Genomic DNA, 25,588 nt, shown 5'->3' with positions numbered 1-25,588 from the left:
ACATAGGGCTCAAGGGAACCCAGAAGATAAGCTGCTTTTCTTCAGTTCAGGGATGGAGATCTGATTCTCCTTGATTTTGTCCCTGCAAACAAATGCAGAGAGAATGCACAAAACCAGCCAAAATCCCTTAGCCACCTTTTTTTCCTGGTTTGTTTTTTTTCCTGCTTGTGTTCCCAGGCCCAGCAGGGTCTACCTGGCTCACAAAGCAAGCAAGCAAGAATAGCCACAGGGCAACATCAGATTTGCCCGCAATTTTCCATGGCCTTCTAGATGCACAGAACAGCTGGCACGTATGAGGGTTCCAGCCACGCTGCCAACAGCTCCTCCCCATGTCATGGGTTTGGCGCTAAGCCCAATTCAGAAACTTTACACCAGCCCTAAGTCAGGCAGGAGGCTGCTTGAGCATTGCTGGGAGACCATCAGGCAGCCTGGTAGGGGCCATCCAAGTAGGGGATGCCCATCCCCTGGCCCATCCCAAGCCTGGTAGGGGCCATCCAAGACAGCCCTGGTAGGGGCTGTCCCAAGCAGTGCAAGAAGGTCTGAGGAGCACATTTCCCCTCCAGTTTCTCCACCTCCAACCTTCAAACTGAACCTTCCAGTTACTCTGGGAGATTGTGCACATGCCAGACGTGCAAACAGCTCTGCCTAAACCTCATTTAGCTTCTAAGCTCTCAACCTCTCCCATCCCTGCCTTGGGAATGAAGACACTTCTCATATCTCTTAAGACCTACCTCCATCAGTGTTGTGCAGACACCTTTCTTTCCATATAACTATACACAGTCTTGCATGTTTATATTAGGCTGCAAATTGGTTGTTGCAGCCCAATATAAACTTGCACGAAGAAATTCTGGCCTTGTGTACCATCAGTTTGAGTTCTTGCTCTTGAGTTAAGAGAGGTGCAAAAATTTCAGTGTTTGCAGTCAAATCAAATCTGATTTAACTGACAGTACTAGTGGAGGCTCAGCAATTCTGGGATACAGGGTATTCTGGTTAAGTCACCTGCATGGGTAATTCAGAGGTTGTCCGGATGCCAAGTAAGCCTTTCCTCAAGGCATAGAGGGAGGGAAAAAGGAGCAAAACTCTTGAAAAACATCCGTTTGTTTCTAATTCCTCTTGTCAGTCAGGCTTCTTGCCAAAAGCTCATTAAAGGTAATCAAAGGGAGGAAAAAGTGTATGATCATATTTATTATGTAGATAAAGAAGTTGGGGGGGGTTATGTTAAAAAAAAGAGAAAGAAAAAAGTGTTGATACCTCTGCTTCTTGTAGGGTCCCATGGTTCAAGCATACCATGTCTGGACACGTGATAGGAGAACCACAACCTTCTTGAATTGCCAGCTGCATGTACTGTTTTAGGCACTAGAAACAAGTAAAAAAAAGAAAAAAAAAAAGTTATAGCCCACATGTCGGTAACACACAGATGCTAGAGATGCTGCACAGCTACCATCTCCACTGCCTTAATTGGCTGTCCTGAAGCTCCTGCACACAGAAAACATCAATTATTATAAGCGTGAATGCTACAAGTCATTACATTGGAAAGAATGCAACAAAGAACAATTAATTATGCATGACTTCATCTGCCAAGCATTGCGTTTATCCAAGTCAGCAAGTCAGACCTTTCAGTGCTAACAATCCCTATGCTCTGCTAAACTGGGATTGGAGGATGGGGGGTGGTGGGGGGGTGGTGTGTGTGTGATAAGTTTCATCCTAATTAAACAGGCTTCGCTCTTTTGTCTTTCCCCCTGTGTTCTTAATTCTCAGCCAGACTCTCAGCCAGCAGTCTCCAGTGTAGGAGACCTCATTTAGAAGAAAGAGACTACTGTTCTCAGCTGCATAAAAGGGGAAGGGGGTTTATAACCTGGTTAGGAGGTTATAATCTGCCCTAGAAGATGTGCAGCTATCAGTTCCCCGCCCCAACCCCCCCACATAGATTAGGTAATTTCCATGGTTTACCATGATTTATCATCAGCCTCTAGTCTATTGAGCAAGAGTCAAAGTCAATTTCCAGCATGGAGGCCGCCTTATGAATGTTTACAAATTGTTTCATTACACAAAAATGGCAGGCATTCCCCCTCCAAGGAAAAAAAGCTCTCTGTTCTCCCCCCATTTTCTTTGGCATGCCAGTTTCAAATATATCCAGCTTGTCTTTTTAACACATATTATAGAGTCTTCAATAAAATCATGGCATAAAACTGGTGCAATGGACCAAAGAACAGTGCTTTAATTGTATCTCCAAAGTGCACAGGTAAGTAAGTGAGCTCACTTCTAAATCAAACAAAACAACCAAGTCTCCTCAAAATAATGGCAAAGCATACAGTAAATTGCAAATCACTGTTAACAAAATAACAAAACATGGGTTTCTGGCAGATTTTGGTATCAGCTTGCATAGTTTATTGTAAATGAAAACCAACATATTTTACAAGCAGCAGGACTAATACAGCTTTGTTCCCTACAGATTTGTATTTCATGCCCTCTACTCCTCCTCCTCAGTACTGCTGGCTTCTTCCCTTATTGCCCCATCAGTTTTCAAGAAATATGTCAAAACATAAGGCCTTTGAGACCTCTGTCTCTCTGCCAACTTTTGGAACAGGCACCGAGTTCAAGAGCTACTAAGTGGGTTATGGGGAAATCACAGCCTTTCAGAGCATCAGCTCTGGTAAAGCCTCAGGACTCTTCACAAACTGTTCTTCCAGTATTTATAGGCATTTAACATTCAAGCCTGCATTAGTTTGGACTGTTCTGAGAAGGCCTTGCATATTGTGCTCTGATTAAAGAAATTTCCTCATTTGTATTTTTATTGGAAAACTGGTACCCTCTTAAATGTCAGGATAATTAGGACTTTTACAAATGGAAATGAGGTTTCCTTATTATTCTGTCTGTCTCTCTACTGAAACATCCATGTCCACATGTTTTGGTTAATTCTGATGAACTATTCGGAGATATTAGTTCAAGCAAGTAGAATCAGCTTAGCTTAACTTAGTGGCATTTTAAATGAGCTTACTTTTGATTTGTAAATATTTGAAATGCATTCATTTAGAAGAAGGTAGGGGTATAACCTAAATGTTAAGCTTTAAATATCTAGCTCATTAAGCACTAATGGATTCAGATCCAGCACGCACCCCTAATAAGAAAGCAGTAGAGCAGGCTGTAAGGAATTGATGGTGCAAGTAGTATGTGGGAGGTGAGGGAGATACTCACAGGTGAAGAGCAAAAAAGAAATCATGTCAGTAACTGAAGGCAGTATTAGCTCCCTAGGGAATATCAGCCCAGATTTAACCAGGAGCTGTTCTTTTATTATTCAAACAGCAGTCTCAGTGCCCTGTCCCATCTCCTCACCCACCTCTCCCAAAGGCATCTAGGCACAGTGCTTATAAAGAGTCAGTTTAACCACTGGATCAAATCACCCCAGTAGCACACACAGCTCCTCCACAGAGCAGTAAGCAGAACCAAGTACATAACTATGGTGGTGCCTGGGAGCAGGTACCCTAGAGACAACGGAGCTGCCAGGGCCTTGCCCACATCTGCTGCCTCCACGGTCTGGGCAGTGGCAGCAGGTGGCACAGGGAAAGCCAAAAAAAGTGTCCCCGAAGCCCAGGGTGGCTCCCAGTGCCACTACTGATGCGGATGGAGACTGTGGGTGACCTGCTCCTGCAGCCCCACATTCATTAAGCACCTGGCATTGCCCACATGCTTCAGATGATATCACAGGTGAAATGGGGTATCACATGCTCACTCCCTGCACAAATTCCCTCCCTGGTTTGTGCCTGCACCTAGCCTCCACCATGACTGATGCAAACAGAAAATTCTGCTCTCTGACTCCCCCAAAACCTGCATGTGCTGCAGTGTGTTGGGTGCACTTCTTAGATACACGGGTGATGCTCCAGCAGAGCTTCCTTATATCTCACTCCCTCTCCTCATGGAAGACCTGATTACTTTCTGGATCAAGTCTCAGGGCAGCATTTGGGGAAGGGGGAATGTTTCCCTCCCACCAAAGCATTTAGTTTGCCTTAATTCCTCAGCAAGCATGGGAGAGCAACCTTTTACTTTCGCTAAGATCCTGGCTTCTGTCTCCTCTGTGGTGCTGCCTGATATTTAGTAATTTGTTTTGACAGCATGGTACAGTGGATTTGTATTCTGGGGGCAGCTCAGGTCAGCCAGTTAAAGAGGGAGGACAAAGCCTCAGAAGTTACTGCAGGCCTAGCAGCAGCCCAGAGGCTTGTTCTTAATTTAGACTTCCAGGACAGAAGCTCAGAGCACTGACAATTACCCTTCTGTGCAAGGATGGGCCTGAAGCTCTTAAGGAGCTTTGATCCACAGTATGGATTTTGCAATCAGTGTTGTCGTGCAGTATCTAAATAATTTGGGGTACCAAGCCAGGAGCACAGAGATTTCTAAGGATTGCTAAAGCACCTGGATTCTCCTTCTCTTCTAGCTTACTGCTTGGTTGTAGGTGAGGATAGGTGAGCAACCAGAGCCTTCTGTGATACTTTTAGAGCGTGCTGTGCTTTCAGAGGGTGACTCGGAGAGATTTTATAATAGGTGTGTCCAGTGCCATGGATCTTCAAATGTTTCACAAAAAATGTCCCTGTTATAGTTTTTATAGATATTAAATCTTTTGCCTTGATTTTGTGTGCTTGGAGAAGGTGCTGTGGGTGCAATTCGAGAAGCTGATGGAAGGACTCAAAGGTGCTGGGAAACTCAAAAGAAGCATTTAACATTTACCACTGAAGGATTAAGCTTTTTACCAAAGTCTGTACATGAATGAAGATGTGAACTTCTTGTTCCCTCTTTCACAAGTTAGCAGCAAAGAAGAGACAGCGGAAAATCACTAAAATTTTAAAATACGCCTTCACTTTAACAGTAAGATTGGTTTTAGAGGGGTTTTACTATTATTTACAGCTCAGCTACTAATTTCGCTACTTACTTGAAAAGTGGCAAATAAAAGTATCTGAAAAGATGTACAAGCTGCAAATGTGATGAAAAGAGGATTCAATGTCTATATAATGAATCATAACTGACCTCCTCAGCAGTATGTCCTCCCACACTATGGAGAATACATTATGAAGACATAAAATGGTAAGACTTTTCATGCATTTTGTCTACAAAAATCAGCAAGATCTCAGTTAGGAAAACTGCACGTGCTACATATGCTACTTAATTGCTTTACAAAGTGAAGGTAAGACCAAGATACTCAGCTTTTTGTGGTATTAGAGTTCCTTGAAAGGATCTTAATCCTGACATCCAAGAAAACACCATGTCTCAACACCTTTGGGCTACACTGCCCCACCAATTTCCCGCAGTGCGGTGACTTACAAGCACGGAGAGCAGTCAGTGGCTGGAGAGGCTGCACCACAGGACCTGCGGCTTACAATGTCAGCCATACCATCATCTCACTCTCCATGGCCAGAGCAAGTCATCAGCAGTGACCTTCCTACCAGCACAGCGAGGTTTCCGTGAATGCATCACATTGTCGAGGCAGAATGGTTGAGGCAACAGACTAAACATCTACCAAGGTCTTGCTGAACAGGTTTGAAACCTGCTGACTACAAATGAAATTGGAGGTTTGGCTCCATTACATTCACCCCTCAAACAAATGGTAGACACCAACCCAAGGAATTCTAACTTCCATACCTGCAAGTGTACCCTAATCAGTTACGTTCAGTTTACTCAAATTTTCCCCACTAAGCAACTATTCCATGTATATATCTGTGTTCTGGGATACATCACAAAATCCTGATGCAATCAAGCAAGAGGGATCAATTCAAATGTGATAATGTAATTCCACCAGTAAAACTCAGTACACCTAAGAGAAGGTTTTGGTGCTGATCTAACTTTGCCAAGCACATTTTGCTCCTGCTGGACTACTGTCAACTTCAGTGGAAAGAGTATTACAAGTAATTTCTTTTCTGCCTGAGATTCATAATGTATAATGAGACCTTTTTCAAATAATTTGCTGGCTAAGCATTTTGGGGCAAGATTTTTTTTTCCTTTTATGCCATTTTTGTCTTTCAGGCCATCGCCACCTTCTATTTCATGAAATAAGGTCAATATCCATTTACCTACTTCACAAAATGCTACTCAAGAGTATCTAGTAAGTTAAAGCCTGTAAAGTACCTGGATCAAATTATCATAGTACATGCAACATATATGTATTTCTTTTTTATCTTGCAGGACTTGTAAGAAAGATTACAATTTAGGCAAGTATTTATATATGCCCCATGTACACATTCCTCTCCTGGAGCTAAGGCTTTGTTGAAAGTGTATGTTGTAACACGAGGGAAGAATCTTTAAAAAAGCACTGAAAAGCCCAATCTAGCAATGCACAAACTAATAACGTATAAAATTCCTTCTTTGGTAATAAATACTTCCTCTAATCTTCAAAAGTGTTTTCTAGGGTCAGCTGTGAGCCCCAGGAATAGAAAATTCTGTTCAGGCTATTAATGGATTCTTCATTTTGACAATTCTCCTACATGCTGCTCTAACTTTTTTTTTCCCCAAAGCACATTGTATGGAGGGGATTTTTAATGTACTGACCAGGAAAAAAAAAAAAAAAAGTCTGTTTGGCCATGTATTTAATCTGCAAAGGGACCATAACAGTTCTGCATTTTAACATAAGAATGAGTTCAAAGTATAATTTCAGTATTATGTTGCTAGGTAATGATGTGACAAAGGCATTATATCTCTCTTACTATGAAATCTTATGTTTCCATTCAAAGCCATTTTCAGATAATCTCTGTACCAGAGACAAAAGATGAATCTCAATCATTCCTACATATTGCTTTTTCAAGTACCTTGACGTGTTCCATTACCTTGCTCATCTCCCATCTGCATGCAACTCTTCAGCTCCCTGAATGCAGCTTCATTGGTTTGGATGCAAAAGCATAAAAGCAAACCACATATGTGACATGACAAAATTGAACAGGTAGTTTTAAGAAAGATGGAGGGATGGCTAGGAAGAAGAAAGAAACGGAAAGAGCTGGCATGTTTTCTGGTCAAATGCTACAGATATTGCTGCTAACCGCTGTGCAGCAGTTGATACAGAATAAGGAAGGGTATTTGTCTTTAACTGAATTGCAGAAAGAGAAAAAACCAGATCTACAGTATTTCTTAACCACTACTAGGGCATGATCTATGTTAAATATGAAAATGCAAGAAATGACTGAAGGCATCCTGCCAAAAGAAGAAGGTCTTTCCTACTAATGTATAACTTGAAGACAATTTCAATTTCAGAAAAATTAAGAAAACCTCAGGTTTCCACATTAAAATCTGTAAGACTGATTTAAAATGTAAAATCTCTCTTCCAGATTTGTCCTCAAAACTGTACTGGTTTGGGTTTGGGGTTTTTTTTTGCCTTAGCCTTTTTATAAACCCAAAATTTGGGGGGGGTGAAAAAAAAAAGACTGTAAATGGAAAGAAAACATAACTTTTTAGTTGGCATTCCAGAGTGTCTTACGATTGAGAACAGATCAACAGATAGGCATTTAGGTTTGTTTCAGTTCTGGGCATTGTTTATGTACTTTTTATTCAATAAGACATAGTTTTCATTTCTTTCTTATCATTTACAAGTGTTACCTGTTCTTTAGGTACAAGACAAAGCAGTCTTGTAGTGACATAGTTTTATATGGAATATGTAGTATTATTGACTTCGGTGAGACAGTTCATGTCAGAACTCTAAATTTAACTACCTGATCCACTCAGCATTTAATCAATTGTGTACTCAATTAAATATACCTCCCCCAAAAAACCCAAAATACAAAACAGTACTCATAGTGTTTATGACAGATCTACATAACGTTTATTAATATGTTCATCATTGTCATGACATCTGCACTTCTGCATGTTCAATCTCTAAAATGGGCCAGTCGCTTTCAATGTGTGGTAATCGAACTCCTGGAATGTCTCAAGTATTTCTCAACAGGTCTTAAAACTAGATGCATCAAGTCTTGGCAATTAGCTTGGAGGCATCTGCACTTCACTTGGAAAAAAATGTGAGGCTTTTCCAATTAAAGAAAGTTTTTAAAAAGTACACCACAGAAAGAGCCATTTATGAATTTGTTAGAGATAAACTTATGATAGGCACGGTTTAAAGTGAAAAACAAAAGTCCAATGAAACATGCATTTGTATTGTCCAATCTATATTTCAACTGCTAAGGACCAGATGCAGTGATAAATGAAGTTGCCTTCAAATAGACAGAAGATCAGGCCACATAAGAGCCTTATTGAGAAAGATGCTTGAAAGAAAGTGAAAAAATGCTCCTTCAGCCTCAAATGACATATGGTCATCTCATGGCTCAGTGTAAGGGGAGGAATAACATCACTGACAAGCATTTTATTTTATCATGATCAAGTGAAAACACCAAGTAAACATGACAATGGACCAGAATATAATGGCCTCCCACTGCTCCACAAGCCATTTTTTAAGGGATCTTTCAAGTACATCTGAGAGATATATTGTCATCAGCTTTGTCTCAAAAGATCTACCACCAATGGTGCTAGATTCTGCTCAGATACACAGTCTAAAACACATGGCCCACCACATCCTGGCAGCCTTTCATAAAAGTCCGCATAGGTTCCTAGTAATCATTGCCATGAAGTGGTACCACTAAACAGAAAAGGACCAGAGAACAGGACCACAGAAACTCACCCTTCCCAAAACCAAACCAGCTGCGAATACCATTTCTCTTGCAAACAAATCTGTGTCAGGCCAAACCTGGCCTTACCAACAGCTACAAAACAGACATGACCATGAGGCTTATGTCACAGGCTGGCTCAGTTACTGTGGCACTCTGGGGCATTGACAACTTACTTCACATCTGTTTCTTCATTTGTTAAATGGAGATAACACCAATTTCACCGATGCGGTGCTGTCATTAACCATGTTAGTTCCCTCTTCCTCGCCTGTCTTCCCTTGGCCACCACCCAGATACTGCCACCTCTGTTGACTTCAGAAACATGTAGCCCCTCTTCCTGAATAGTAGCATACATCAAAAGGCAAGGGGTACCTTTATGCTTTTTTGCTACCCCTACTAACTCTGCCTTTGGTGTGACTCTGCACAGAAATGCATGCAAGAAGTTCTTAAAGCATCTAAGTTACTATAAAAGTGCTATGTGTTCAGTGCCAATATTAGCAGGTGTGGGAATTTTCTTTTTTATAAATTTAAAACAAAGATATTCTGAAACATTTCAAATGTCGAGCTGAGGAAAAAGAATCCAAAATGTCAAAACTTGACAGCTTGCTACCTGTGGGTGGAAGCAGAAAAGAACCTGAGGTGAGCTTTATATAAAGTAAGGAGGGCATTGCAGCACAAGGTCTATTTAGGAAGAGGAGAAGGTATTGTTCTGGTGCAGCTGTGAGCACATGCAGGTGTCTCCTAGGATGGCAGAAAGAGGAGGAAGAAGAGGGGACCAAACCCCTTCTTGAAAATTAGCACAAAGAAACAGAAGAGAAACTAAAACCCAGTGTTGGCTAGATGAAGGCAAATTTTCCCTTACTCCTACGTTTTACTAAGTAGCCTTTCACTGGAGTATTCATGTACATTTGCTCCATTTAGCAGGCATCCCATGCTCTTTGTCATCTGCCTCCTCTTCGCCTTTGATCTACTTGGTCTCCTCTACTCTCAGGCTTTTCTGCCCATGCTTTTTGCTGATGATGCTGATCCTTCACATCAGTTTGTCTCCAGTTCTCCAGTGCTCTCCTGCACAAGCTATCTGAGGCTTCACAGCACTAAGGACAAAATGTCAATATTTAGCCACCCAAAGGAGGCAGGGCAATGCACAGCTGCTCTCAAAAAGATTAAGGAAAGCAGAGGAGGCTTAGAGTGTCCTGCTGGTGAAGTGCGACTGAGAAACTCCTATTTCTGGAAGGGTTTCCCCTTCCCCTCTAGCAAAAGTAGCTGGCAGCAGCTTGCAACCTCCTCTCTTGGAGGCTGCAGCCTCCCAAGGCCCTGACTTGCCAGGTAGGCAGCTGCCCAGGGCACCAGGCTGTCAACAGCAGCAAAAGAGCCTTTTTCACCCACGTCTAGCCCTGGCCTTGCTGTCACGCATACCTACAGCAGAAAATCTTGTTCTCCCAAATGCCTTTGGATCACCTTCTACTTATAGAATAGCCAAGACAGCACAGAAGCTACCTGTGCTTCTATTCAACATTGCACACTAACCTCTCCTTTTAAGGTTGCATAAAGTTTAATCTCATTTAGACCGCATTGTGTGCACCAATATAACAAACAGGTGGATCATCATGGTATTTGTCTTGCATGTTTTGTAACTCAGTTACCTCACACACTTCTCAAAAGTACAAGACCCAACAAAGAATTTGCTTGGAAAAAAAGAAGGGTGAATCATGCTAGTTCTGCATAAACATGTGCTGACAACATAGAATGAAATACATGAACGTATCTTCTGTTCTCAGAGTTTGTTACATGTTGTCTTAGGCATCTCAAACCCTGTTCCAGTAAATAACACACAAGACGGATATAAACTGCTGCTTCACGTAAATAGCAGCAACGCCATTTATTGCTCACCTGGCTCGTCAGGACTCTGAAATGCTTAGGAGGAGGGAGGAAAAGAGGAAAGACAAAAGCAAACGGAATTGGCGTGAGAGGAAGCAGCTGACATGGGCTTTTTTACTGACTCCCAAAACCATATTTTCCATAACAGCATTGCACTGGTTCCCTTCTGTCATCACTGCCACCAGGGCAATCTTACCACACCTGGTAAAACCTCACCTCCATGACTGCTTACAGGCTACAGACTTGCACTGAGTCTTCCATAGGGCCCTTAGTATTTCCAGTATTACTGCTAGTCCTGCACTCCCTCACTACTGCTTCCAAAGGGTAATTTATGCTGTGCCAGCTACCAGGGCATTTCTAGCAAGAGGAAGAGAGGAGCATGCAATTACACCACTCATCGTCTCTCCCAGCTGTTTTCCCAGTTTCAGCCAAGTTTTGAAAAGGCGGGGTCTCCAAGATGTATACTCTCCAGCCAGCCTAATGAGCACCAAAGCCTGGGCAACACCCAGTGCCCCCTCCAAAGGCAAAGCAGGGAGGTTGGCCCGTCCATTTCTGGCACTACCCTGACTGAACACTCCTGAGTCTTGCCTGACTGAGGCACCGCTGGAGCTATCTGGGGGAGGACGGAGAAGAGCGAAGGATACAAACATGTAGGAAAATTTACTAGAAATAAGTGTAATATTCAAAATATAATTTTGTAAGTGTATCAATCAGGATGTTATTAATATTAGTTTGCTTTGGACCCAGATATAAGTGCACTAAAATACTGTATTTTGTGACACTGCGATGGTGTAGCCAGACACAGTGTATGATTATTTTATGTACATATGTGAGCGATGTGACCACCGCAGGGGCAAAAACCTATGTAGTTGCACATAGGCGCATCCAAGGAAGAAAAAGTTGCAAGACAAGATAAGCACAAGGGACTGCAGATAGAAAGGACATCCCACCAAATATACTAGAAGGATGACAAGACAAAAAGACAAAAAACAAGATATGCAGTATCAGGAACAGATGAGACCCCCTCCCCTTTCGGGAATGGGGCAAGTAGCAAAAAACCATGCAGCTTAAGCAATACATACATTGCTGAATACATATATATATACATATATATATATATATATGTAAGAGTGTGCACCACAGCATGGCACTCCGCAAAGGTTTTATAGGTATAGGAAATGCCCTGAATAATATAAAGTGCAGTCCTCTACAACTTGTGCAGATATACCTCACATACCTCACATCCCTGCCCAACCCTCTTCAAGATCAGTCTTTCATTCAAAACTAATATAGTCCAAACACAATTAAACCAAGCCATCAGGTACACTGATGTGCAAGGTACAAGGTACACCGTTTCCAAATTCTTGGGATGTGTAAATGTGTGCTTTATCTCACATTTCAGTGGAGTCTTATGCCAAGTGCAACAAATGTTGAGAAATACAAGGCTGATGCCTCTTCAGACCTGACTGGGCTACCAAGTAAGATGGCAAGTGTGTTCTGCAAGCCATCTGCTTATTATTCTCTGAACAGAGAGAGTAAAAATGTTTATAGCTATTTGAAAACTCCTGTCTTACTAGCAACATTCCACCAAAATGCAAACATACACCTTCTTAAACACAGTTTACTTACTTTGGCTAGAATACAGCTTTTATGAGGTATAATGTTTATTACAGGAGTTTCTAAGCTGACAAAATAGCTGTGCACAATTCTAACTAATTTCAATTCCTTGGTTTTACAGGCTACAAGTGAAAAGGAGATATAAGCTCGCCCCTCCAGATGCCTAAATAGTAACAATTTCCAATTATTTCCACAGCCAAAAATGTTGTAGTGAAAAACAATCATAGATACAGAATCATCATTACAGTCAGCAAAAAAAATGTAATAGAACATGTAATAGAACAAAAAATTAACAAAACTAGCAGTTTCACCTTAGTAGAGCAGAATCTATTATGTCCATGTCAAGCCCTTTTCTATTTCAAATTTAATACTACTCTTGGATCTATATAATTAACCTTACTGATAGAAAATAAGAATAAGCTATAGAAGCTGAAAGCATTGCTAGCTGTAAAACTGGTATGGGCTCGATCCCATAGCTCACAGTTGAAGTTCTTACCTGAATATCTGTCTTAAGTGCAGTGTGAAGGTATCTAGAAGCCCTGGCATGGGTGGGAGGAAATTTAGGGCATTGCGTACCAGTGCAGCTACTGCAGGCTGTGCCCCCAGCAATCCCCCATGCAAGCCATGGCACCATTGCAAGGTGCTTCTGACACCATTGCAAGGTGCTCCTCTTTGGAGGCTGCCCAAATGTGCAACTCATACGGCCTCCCAGAAACTGCTCTGGATTCAAGACAGAAAGCCACATAGGCAGGTTAAAAGTTTCCAGGGCCCGCTTTGTTATAGGATGCAAGATCTACGTGTCTCTTTTGCATCAGCCTAGATGCGTCCATCAGGAGGATGTTCAGACACAGGCAACAACAGGCAGACAAAGGGTAGACATGGAGCATAAGCACAATCGAGACATATTACATCCACTGAAACAGAGCATGTCTAAAGGCTTCTCCCAGCCGCCTTCTGCACTCGCTCATGGCTGGGTCTTGGTTTAGACAGAGTCAGCAAAGTTTGCACAGATGCCAAACAACTGTGCCTGTACTTTCCACTTTGCTGTCATGGCACTGGAGAGCCAAGCTCAGAGAGGATGCTCTTCCCGCTACCGGCCAGGTAAGGGGTGTATGTATGGGGTAGCAGCTGCGGCACCAACAGGGGACAGGTGGGGACAGCAACATCCCCAGCCATCACCGATCTCTCCCTTTAGCCAGTGCCCTGGAGGAGCGCAGAGCCCAGCTCTGCCTGGCACGGTCCTCAGCAGTCCTCTCTTCCCTAGGGGCAAAAGGGTTATTCTGCCCAGCTAACACTGAGGTTAATGTGCCATTAATGATACTAAATCAGAGTCACTGAATTCTTGGAGAAGAGTGGGACCACTGTAAAGGTATCAACTTCTCCAATTTTTTTTTATTTAAAGCAATATCTTCATACCTACCTGTTAGGTATGTCCTCTTAAAACTTTTGTTACAAAATAAAATACAGAAATGTTTTGTGGAAGTCAGTATGGGAAACAAACTTCATGAAGTTCAGGCTGAAAATGTATATTAATCAATCTTACCCTAGTTTCTTGAAACATACAGCTAGATTCTTATCCCATTTAAGCTACCTTGAATTCAGAGTAAATGAAGACACTCTCACTCAAGCTGACTTCACAAATACCAGATTTCTTCCATGAGTTCCAACAATCAAGGGCAAAACTTAAACATACTTGCTTAATGCTTATCCACAATTTGTTGTTAAAAAATAAAACCAAGTACATTTATTCTGGAGTTTAAAAAAACAACATCTCTCCAGTGGCTTCTGACCTGTTTCCAAACTCCATTAGTCGGGTACATCAAAGTCACTATTGCCAGAGAAACTGGGTCCATTTTCCCATGCTGACAAAGAGACCAGAAGAGTACTAATATCTGTAGGGCTTTTATCAGCTCACTCAGCCTCTGCCTTTATCACTTCCACCAGCTTTATTTGATCTGAATTTGTAGGACAGAAAGTCCTCACTGACAACTATAGGCAATACATGACCTGGGCAACATCTCTGCAGCATAGACTGCAGATGCAAAGGTTCAATAGGCCAAGGTTCATTTTTGTTTAGGTTTTCTGATTGCCCTTAAAAATTACATACAAGACTGAAAAGGTCTCTGAGTACTCAGAAAATGATAATGGGGAAACAAAATCTCACAGTTATCCTATGATGTTTCAAGATTTTGCTTCAGAAGAAATAAATACTGAGATTGCATATAGACTGTGTATATTCTCTGACAGTTTTAAAATGCATCTTTTTTCCCATTTACTACTGGGATTTATTATTATTTGTCTGTTAGAGTTACAAATTATCAAAAGCAGAATGACAGAGAAGTCTTTTAAATAAGGCAAGATGGACTAACACCAAATGCTCATTAGGAAAGCATCCTCTATCAGCATGGATAAAACATACTTCTTGTACGGGACAAGCAACCCCATCTCACAGTTCTGTCTATCTCCCATTACCCTGCTCCTGTAACATAAAGGTGCTGCTAGGTCTTACCGATGTGCAAAAGATGCAGCTGCATTCCTGAAGAGTGGTCATCTTATCCAAGGAATATTCACAGAGACATAGCTTGCAAGTGAGCAGGGGCTCCAGAGCTAAGTCTCCAGCTTCTGACTCGTCAGCTGTCATGGTGTGAGGACAAGCCTTCCCAGCAGAGCCCATCCGCTCATTAATGGTCCACTCAGCCTGAAAAGAGAAATCAACAGCTGAAACATCCCACAAACCATGTAGTCACTTCTCATTACTTGAGAATTTACAGCTCAGATCCATAAAAGCACCTGCTCACCCAAATGCACTACTTTGGCATCTTGGTGCCAGTCTCACACTTCAGGCCATTCAAAATTTACCAAGAAGGTGCCTGAGAGCCCACCTCCCCAAAAGGCCTGAACTGGGTTGGGTTCTCAGAGAATATTCACCTTGCTGGCACAAAGCACCTCAGTCAGGCCTCTTATCATCAAATTAAAAAAGAACCAAAAAACCCCCCCAAAAAACAACACTCACACAGATAAGACATTACCTATGTTACATGCAACAGTATAGTGGTCAGAGCCCTCATCAAAGTCCTAGGAGCAGGGATCTGACTTGGGACAATAAATTCTTAATTAAAAAAATAAACTGCGTTCATATGTACATATATATATATATAAAATTCTGCCCTTTTGCATGAGTTTCGGTCATACCCCTCCCATCCCTATGAATCTTTCAGTCTTTGTTGCACCTGCGCAGTTTCAATGGGTGTCTCCACTCCCACTTTCCATTCCGGCTGGTGGCTCAGGACCTCTCCTGGGCAGTGGAAGGTGACAGCAAGCACAGATCCCCACTTCCTAGGCAAGCACTTCAAACATTTAGCCTGTAACGTAAGCGGTGGGTACCATGAACTGCACCTTCTCCGTGAGTTGTCACTGAGATAGAGAGCTGGCAGTCCATCGCAAGAGGGCTGGCAAAGGCATCTAAACCCAGGAAAGGGTTTCAGATGGCATGCCCTACTTCATACAGGGCTGGAGCTTAAATCCAAGCAAGTAAGAGTATTTCACGTGCTGTCCTCTTTTCTGCGTTCCCTTCGCTATGACAGACAGCTCAGGTCCGTAGCTTTTGTGCATCCCACTCCCTGGCATCCAGCTCTTCCATCTATTTTAAAGGGCTCTTAGGCATCTAACTGAGGTTTGTGAACCATGAACTAAATGCAGTGGCACTTTGACATGGAGATGCTCAGAATAGGTGTGTTTCCACCATACATTGTGTCACAGCAGTGCTTGGGGAAGAAATTTCTGTCCTTTGAGAAGTAACAAATGAAAACATCATGTTCACATGTAACATTTTCTGACCTAAGCATTTGAAAACACTGCACCATAACCATAAAAAATTTCAAGACTCTCATTCTTACACAGTAACACTAAAAGAGAAAGTAAAGAGAATATCCTCATGCTTAAGCTGAAACAATGGGAAGCAAATTTGCAGATTTTATTCACCTCAAAATAGACAGTGGGGTTCAGTCTATTCCCCCCCCCACCCCCCCAGACAGGGGGGACAGTGCAGCATTTAAGGTACAGGAAAATCTATTCCCATCCCCAAGTAACTTGGCCTGACTTCCACAGATCTGCTTTTGAGTACACTTAGCTGATGGCAAGACGACGTTCACACACATTTCTTACAAGCCTAGACCTGGTGGCTGGCTGCGCACAGCTGCTTGCAGCAGCACCAAGTGAAGAGCGCAGCTCTACTAAATCTAAAAAGCTGCATCACGAATGGAGGCTGCATGAACATGAAAACAACAGAGGATCAAGACCCATCCATGTGCCTGTCAGATCTGACATCTCACGCGGCAAACGGGAGACTTGAGCCCTTTGGTCCACTTCTGCTTGCCTCCCCCACGGTCCTGAGTGTCCTCGTGGCTAGGCTGTCAGGTCACATTTGGCAGCATGTCACTGCTGCCGTTTTGCAGCTCCCAGCACGGCCAGGCCAGCTGCAGCCTGTCAGCGTGTACACGACATGCCGGCTTGCAGTACCTGCTGAATTCCTCCCCAGAGGAAGAAATGATGGTGCTTATGGAGCCTGAGGGGTCAGCGCACATGAAAGCTCACCCCACAGCTCCCACCTCACAACCTGACGCACAGCCAAGCCCCATCCCCAGGCCCGCCCTGTGAGCCTCATGCTCTGTGTTCCCACAGGTCTGCAGGAACACACTTTCTCTTCAAAAGCCATGAAATCACAACAAATCTGGGTGGGAGCACACTTACCCCTTTTAATTTTTACACTTTGCAGTTTCCTAGCCTAGCCTAACAGGGAAGCCATCAGATGTGTCCCTTGGGATGTCTTTCCTGTAAGCACCCAGTGTTAGAGACGCAAGAGTCATAGCCAAGATTCTGGCAACCAAATTCCTGGCCATGAATCCAAAGCAAACTCTCTCTTTAATGGCTTGCTATCAGTAGTTCAAAACATATGCCGTGCCCGCATCATTCTTGGTGCAGTCCCCACCTGCTACCACGATGCCCCCCACCATTTGCTCCATACGGCTGCAGAGCTGGAGCTCCAGCATGGCTAGAAGCCCTGGAAGGAAGCCTCCCTCTGAGTCAGGGACTGAAATACTCTTCTGTAATTGCTGCAAGGGGGGGGACAGTGAGTCACTGGAAATGCTATGGCAGATCAAGAACTACCTGTTATTTAAAACTACGTGCTAGACGTTATCTCAGTATTTATGAGAACTGTAACACATTTACTCAGGTATGCTTTTCAACAGCAGCTGCATCTGTACAAGTAAGCTACTCGCCCCCATGCTGCACAGATCTGACGATTTCTTCATTTACACAGTAAAAGGTAGCAATGTTAAGAGGAAGGATGTACAAAAGAACAGGTAGGAATATTTCAGGATGTGGGAATGGACATAAAATGGATACAGCTGTTTCCAAAGTCAGTGTTATTTTTATAACCAAAAGGGTTATGACCCTGCATGCTTTTATTAAGGCAGCAGTGGAAAGATTCAGGTGCATAACTGAGGTTTAGGGCTAGGATCTAATTTTAGATGACCTAAATCTGGTGGACCAGAGGATCCAGCCCCCACACAGCCCAGGCTGGCTCACCTCACTGCAGCCTCATTAACCCCAGTGGGGTTCAGCAAACGAAGCGAACAGGATCAGAGCCACGGAGACAGCTACACAGCCTGCCTGCACAGCCCCTGGAAGAGGCACCGTGGCTACCAGCAAGAGCACTCCCTCCAAGCTCCCTAAGGGGCCTGCTTGTCCATAAGCTGTCCTCCAGGTCAGCCTGGCACAGGCAAAGCCATCCTGTTACTACCTGAAAACCTGCCCGTCAAAGAGAGAGGGGATGCATGCCCTACTTGGCCTGCTCCTTTTCCCAGAGCAACCCAACCAGCTGGTCTCTGCTTCTGCCCACCAGAATTGTGACTTCTGCTGCTGCTGCCAAGGGAAGCATGCAGGGGGAAGAGTTAATGGTTATGGAAAAGGGTAGCCCCATCCAGTGGCAACTGGGCTCTGAAGAGAAATCAGGCCTGTGGAGGAGGTTCATGCCCATGATCAGATCAGATGGTGGAAACGATGGGGAGAGAAAGACACGTGTCTTCCTCCTGTTCGCACCCTCTACTCTTTCTCCTGTTCTTTCCCAACGTTTCAAGACGCATTGTCCTCTCCCAAGCTCTCAAACCATCTCCCCAACTTTACTACCCTGGCAGAACAGACTTTTCCATACACTGCAGAGAAGCTGTGAAGTTCCACCTCAGTTGCTCTGAATTTTTATGGCTTTCACTTTGCTAGGCTTAGTCCCACAGACTGTCATTAGTTAATTATACATCCATTAGCTCTCTTCACAGTGGCTTAAAATTCCTACTGTAATTACAAGTGAGTTGCCAACAGTTTAGGTTGAAAACAAAACACTCAGGATGTATGTGTCGTGCAGGGAGAGAGGGAGTCACTGAAGAATGAGTTGGGGACAAAGAGGAAAAGACCATTCCATATTTGGTTATATTAATAAAAGTGACCTGAAATAAAAGTAAATGGAAAGTCTCTGAAAAGAAATGGACCCTCATATAAATAAAATACATTTCTAAGCACTAAGATCTTCCCTTTCATGCTCACAAACACAAATGACCCCTTTAGGATAGAATCCCAAATAAAGCAAGAAATGTATCACTGAAACCTGAATATAGCACTTAACTCCTCACAAAAACCTCCATGGAACAGCAACACAGGCTCCATGAGATCTTGTGGAATAAGGATAAACACTTCTCAGGGATGCTCTAACTTGGAGGAACATAGTAGACTAAATTCTGCAGCAGCATAAATCAGTGGCAAGGAAGTGTCAAACTGGCCCCAGTGTGCATAAATATTCATGAATTGTAAAGACCAAAGATCCAAGTTTTTTTACATACTTCTGCCAGCCACATACATGCACACACACACGCACACAGAGATCATACTCCTTTTACATTGCACGGAATTTCCAGGAAATGGGACGTATTTCCTCAAATTGTATGCTGCCCAGCTTATAAGGAAGAAGAACTGTTGGGAAGACTCATCCTTCCCTGGCTCTGACACTAACAGTGTTGATGCCATAGGATAAGGCATGACCAGAAAGTCTGAATGAACGTGAGCGAGCTATATGGGGTCAGTCTCAGGAGGGTGTAAACTGCACATTCACCAGGATCACAGTTTGCTGAGTGCTCAGACCTGTCAATGCTTCCATTTCATTCATCTGCCTGTGGACAATTTTTCTTTGTCTCTGGGAAGTGACAAAGCTTTGTGCTTTCACATAGCACTGAAATGTCTCAACACTATACATAAGCAAGAAAATATTAAAGCGTGCTTAAAGCAGAAAGAGAAAGGGCTCATGGGGATGGGAATTATAAGTACAAGCAGAAACACTAACATGAAAGCAGTGGAGATCTTGAGTGAAATATGAAAAACACAACAAAAGCACTGGACGAAGGAGCACAGAACTTGTCTGCCTTCAGGGCCTCCTGACACCACGGCGTCTGGTGTCTGGCTTTGAAAACTACTTCCTAACAGCAAATATCTGCTGTGCCTGCTTCTAGACAGGTACCCATTGCAAACCTTGATATTAGTGTCCTGAAGTGGAAACTATTAACTCCCTGAAGTGGGAGTGAGAGAGCAGCTGGGTGGGTGTCTGGCAGCCAGCCAAGGTCAAGCCACCACAGCTCCATAAAGGTGTTAAAAATTGATGCAACCTAGGGCTGAAACTTTTCCTGTGAGCATGCATTGTAAGGTAACATCCTTGTTACAATCACACAAAGGCTCACTTGAGTCTGCCCAGGTGCTTCAAACCAAGATTACCAGGCTCAAAGAACAAAAGTTACTCTGTATATGTGATAGAGCAAAGAAGCCAGGCAGTCTCCTGAGCTCAACATCAGAAGGACATTGTCTGTGTGCCTGCATTCAAGTCACTGTACTTAGCTAAAAAATGTGTCTCAATGTGACTTTCACCACTTAGAAACATCACATAAAATCATGAAAGCCTTCTGCACTGAAGCTGGAAGAGAATGAATGGATTAAATTCAGCACCACAAGTCATCCTTTCATTTTTCACATGCTGCATCCAATAGCAACAACAGAGTTCTTGGAGAAGCTACTTCAAGCCTTGTGTTTACAAACAATGCTGCTGAAGTTAGTAGAGCTGTATGCTTTTAGCTGAACTTGGAGTTTAAAGGAAGTCAAGAGATGTACAAATAGGAGACACATTGCTCCAGGAACAATGGAATAAAAAGTGGTCCTTTATGTGTTTTTTCCTGAGGGCTGGCGTGTGCCTGAGTCCATCCCGTGGGGCAGGGTGAGCCCTGACAGTCCCCTCTAGCCCAGCATCCCCCCAGGCTTGCCATAAACCAGGACCTAGGCATGGACTTGCATACACATGGTGGGATCGTAAAGAGGTTGGGTTTAGGTTTAATGTCATGTGTGGTCTAACACATAACATAGCACTTCCCCATTTTACAAAAACCATTTTAGTATCAAAACAAAAGTACTCGCAGCAGCTGTGCTAAGCTCCTATTTAGTGTACCAGGTATTCACTGAACTTTCTTGAAGAAACATTTGCAAGCACTGTAATTGTTTCTAATGCCCTCGAGATTTTTTAAGTACTCCACCCATTACAAAATGACTTAAATGCGATATAAAAACCTGTTTTGACATCATTAAGCTCAGGTTTCTGCTGTTTCCTGTAACTAACTAACACCCTTAAAAAATAAAATAGAAAAAGAAAACTACCTGAAAAATACAAGTGTTCAAAACCAATGCTAAAAATCAGGCCCTTGGAGAAAAATAATAATTATAGAAAGATTTTAAAAATGTTAACAGAGTGGTATTAAGATGTCGGGGTCAGATCATAGAAGATATAAACTGAGCTATGAAATTAGGACATGCGAAGACAGCTGTCAGAAACCCACATTTCTACCAACTTCAGCAAAACCCCATCATTACCAGTTTTGGTTACAAGTCCTTAGTTGTCCCAACTCTCTCAAGACAATGTTATTCCAAATTCACTTCTAAGGCAGCTTTTTTAAACTCAACAGCTCTACAAAGACTTAGTCTGAATCAAGCGTACTAGTACATCTGTGGTCTAATAGACTGACCACTAAACCACAATGCATTAATTACTCCTCCTTTTGATACGCACTACCTACACAGAGCTACCCATCTAGTCCATACAGCATTACTTATCAAGCAGTGATTCAGTAAGGCTGTAAAACATATGATTAAAGCTCCAATTCAGGAAAGCCTTCATCTTCAAGAAGGACATTTAATCATATGTTTAAGTGCTCCTGTGTATCAAAGCCTGAATATTTTGCTTTATTGCAATGAACTTGTTAACAAGTTAAACAAGTATTCAGATTTTCTGAAATTGTGGTGTCAAAAAAAAGCAATCAGATCTGCAAATAGAAGGTCTAATTTTAAACACATTTTTAATATATTCAGAATTACTGTATTACATCTGTGCCTTAATACAGCAAGCAAGTCAATGACTTGATTACATGCATGTGCAAGGAAAATCCATCTCTGGATTACCATAATATGCTACCAAGCTGAAGTATTAGAAAGAATGAAAGTATTTCAATATCTGTCCTCTTTAAGCAGGGCTTAAAAAAAGTCAGATGTATAATATTACATGACAGCTTTCTGCACTGTAAAATTTTTATTTTAAGAAAACTTGTCTAAAGAACAAGTAGGCTAAGTAAATGTGCTGCCTGGTACATGAGAACACACCGAAGGCAATTTCTCTCACTTGTTTTCATTGGAATGCCTGGAAAAAAAAAAAGAGCCCTTGAGCTGCTGTTCAAGAAGCACTGGCTGTATGGAGTATTTTCATATCATGCTAGCAACCAAAAAATAAATATATCAAATACTTTGAAAGGAATGTAGTGAGTGGGAAGCCTCTCGCACAAAAAAAATGTAAGGGACAGACTGCACTAATTAAGAATATCATCCAGCTTCCTGCCAGGCATTTTTATACCAGCACTTTAGGATGCCTAAAACACACATTGAACAGCTTCCCAAATCTCACATACACCCAATAATTCCAAAACATTCTAATAAATCAAAACGTCATTAGGGCACATGTAAATCAGTCTCCACAAGTCTTTGAGAGTACACTTGTTGGGTAAGATCTCTACTGTACTGTAGTACTGTGAGGTATGAATAACTTTGAGATATTAGAACACCAGTTCTTCACAGTAACTTCTAGCAACCCTACATCAATATGTCTTCAGGGAGTTTTTTTGGCAAGAAGACCATGGATATTAACTGAATATAACAAACCACTTTTTTTTTTTCTCCAAAACAGATGTGACTCTTTGCAATTGTGGGAATCCTTTATGTGTTTCCTTGCAATACTGCTTTAGAGTAAGTGAGAGGAAAAAAAAGTGGGCTTTTCCCCCTTCCATTCCTAAAAGGCTGGGGAGCCCAAGAAAAGGGAATCTAATAGCTAATGGTGAAATAAATGCTGCTACTCCCAGCTGACAGACAGCTAGGAAAAGCACTTTCTGATCACTTCAAGATAAAAACATAAAGACTAAAAAATAAATAATGCAGCCTGTTACTAAACTGAAATGCATAATCAAAACATGGTCTTCGTTTCTTTTCAATACTGACAAGAGCCACACAATGGCAATATTCATTGAATCCATGAGGACAGGAGTAAGCCCTTCTGCATGGAATGAGGTCAGACCATCGTATCACAGAAGCCACCACCTTCACCCAGTTCTGCTGGAACTGTGCTTGAACTAGGACATACCAAAGTTCAGGATACAGCTCTGTCAACACTGGCAGGCTGGAAAGCCATAGCTCCCTGCACCAGACCTACTGGACATGAGTCCTGGGCAGGCCTGTGGGCATCAAGTTTGGGATGACCCAGATGTATCAAACTTACTGTGCCTGAGCAGCATGATGATGCCGGCCACAGGCAGTAGGCTATGGTGATACGTTTGGTCCTGCAGGCAGTCAGTAGCAGGATTCCCCTAAAGTTTTATGTTCACCCTGGCAGTCACAGCGCTAAAGAAAGTTGACCAGCACAAAATCCAGTGAAACAGGCAACCTGCAGCTAGATAACAGAACTTGTATATTTTGGCATCAAACATTTCCAAATATTTCCAGAACACATTGAAACAACAAAATTATACCAAGTGGAATTCCAAGTATTGGTTACCAGGGTAAGATTAGACTCTAAAGCTTATCTAAATAACACCCCCTATTCTTAATGACACTATGCAACATCTGTTAATGCTAAGTTACAAGGAATTTCTACCCAAACTAGTTTGGTGCACTTTACTTTTAACTTCCTGTTGACAAGAGGTAATATACCACTATTAAATAAAAACATACTCTTCATGACATTAATGACAAAAGCAAATGATAGGTCTTCCTTTCTGACCATGTGAAGGCTTTTGGTAAGTGTAGCATTTACTAAGTAAAAAGGAACTGAGATTTTGAGAGGTCAAACGGGTTGATAACTTGGCTAGCTGCCTCAGCTGAAACAGGAATAGGAAGTCAGATGTAATAATTTGCCTTTGACACAGAAAAAAATGTTTATTTTTGTTAATCGGATAACAAAACCTTGGGATATGTTGACTCCTTGAGCTGGAATGTTTACAGTTTAGATAGGGTGTGTTCAGAAGATATTTGTGACATTGGCCTGTTCTAACATCAAGGATTTTTAGAAAATATTTGCAAACACACATTGTTAAAGTGAAAGCAATGGAATGTTATTTGACAGAGGGACCAACTTTATCTGTTTGTTGATAGTATGTACTCTTCTTCTAAGAAGAAACTAACTGGGCTGGCTTTCAGAGCAGCCAATGCTGTGTTTGGAGCAAGCAGCATCCTGACTGCAAGGCAAGCAGGTCGAGGCAAGTGGGCACATGACGCAAAGCCAGGCCTCAAAAGTGACAGCAAGAAACTTCTTAGGCCCAAGGGAAGCGTGCAGAGTTTGCCAGAAGCCAAAGAACAACAGCTGACTGAAACAATGAAATTGATCCTCCACTGAATTCTGCAAAAACACCATATACTAAAAAAATTCACTGAACACCATCTATTGAAAAAAATTAACACATATTTAGGTATTTATTTTTAGAAGGGATGATCTGAGAAATGTTTTTTTCAGTGCTTGCAATAAGATGATACCTTTAACATCTCTGACATTTCATTTTGTCAGGCCAAGAAAACTGCAAACTTGCAAGATTATGGTCCTACAGTCTTTGTTCACTACAAGCATCAAAAAGCACTTTCACACAACTTTAGATTTAGATCAAAAGGAATCAAAGAATAAGTTAATTTTCCTTTTATAACAATTTTTGTGTGACTGCTCAAGTGAATAAAACTAGTAAGTATAATGTTTTCATTTGCCCCTATCTAATCTTACAGTCAAATATGCTGCCCGTTATTATAGAAGAAACACACTGTTCAAGGTAACCAAGATAAAACAAGTAAAACATTGAAAACTGCCCTTGATCCAAATACGTCTCAATGACTTAGAAAGCTGGGGACACACACTACTCAGTGATAACTTTCAAGTCTTAGCTACAATGACATTTGGTGAATCAAAGAATGGGAGTCATATCTGAAGATTAGACCTTGGGGAAGTCGCTATCATTAATACAAGCACTTTCCATTAAGAAAACAACATGAATAGCTACAGACTATACTGGAGTTTGACCAAAAACAATACAGTCATTAAGAAGCAATAGCAGAAGTTTGGACCTGGACATGAGCAGGTTGTTTTGAAACTAAACATGGATTTACTGAAGTAACTACTACTGCTTCTCACAACTGGTTATTAAACTAATCAGAGTGTATCCCTAAGCCACTCCTCTGCCAGTTCCTCAATGAGCCCTACCAAAATCAGCTGCAACTGGAGATGAGGAAAGGACAGAGCACTGAATAAGTCCCAGCTCTGGCCAGATCTACAGAGGCAAAAAAGAGAAGTAAAATCCAGTAACAATCCCTTAACTGAGCTTCTGCTTGTCCTCTCAATATCCACATTTGCTCTCCTTCTTTTCCAGCCCAATCGTGGGAAGAGCAATGAGCCCAGCATGCTGGGAGACAGCTCCTGGGAGGAGTTCTCCTGCAGATGATTCCTTCCACATTGCCTGCTGCCCCAGAACGAAGGAGCCCCATGGTGCCCACCCCATCAATCAGGATGTGAATATGGGGCATCTCTAACCTCTGACAGGCTTCACATACCCGCTACTGAACAGAAGCTGCAAACTATGCTGGAATAACAATAATGGTTTCAACTATGACTAGTCTTATGCTCTTGACTAACTTTAACAGCTACATATTTTTAAATCACCTATATATTCCTACTTTTATAAATAAACATTTTTAACAGAGCATGATCTATTTTGCTCTGCATCTTATTAACTATGTAAGACAAATATGAAAGTTTCTTAAATTTGAGAGAAAAAGCTTTGCAGCAGCTCGGCTGATGACACTGTCTA

The 25,588-nt window shown here is 42.1% G+C and overlaps 1 protein-coding gene across 8 annotated transcripts in view; it reads right to left on the bottom strand.

The window, feature by feature from the left end:
• Positions 1-25,588, bottom strand: part of RNF144B (ring finger protein 144B) — a 99,790-nt gene that overhangs the window by 23,955 nt on the left and 50,247 nt on the right. For all 8 annotated transcript variants that reach the window (XM_072853364.1, XM_072853363.1, XM_072853360.1 and 5 more), the window contains exons 2-3: positions 14,632-14,820; positions 1,252-1,356 (exon numbers count right to left, since the gene is read on the bottom strand). In XM_072853364.1, the coding sequence (XP_072709465.1) occupies positions 1,252-1,356; positions 14,632-14,796 (270 nt within the window). In that variant the 5' untranslated portion in view covers positions 14,797-14,820. The remainder of the gene's footprint in view (positions 1-1,251; positions 1,357-14,631; positions 14,821-25,588) is intronic.

This window comes from Ciconia boyciana, chromosome 2, assembly GCF_034638445.1.
Source record: "Ciconia boyciana chromosome 2, ASM3463844v1, whole genome shotgun sequence".
NCBI lineage: Eukaryota > Metazoa > Chordata > Aves > Ciconiiformes > Ciconiidae > Ciconia > Ciconia boyciana.
Note: the sequence above shows the minus strand (reverse complement) of the source record. Positions and strands in the feature narration are given on the sequence as shown.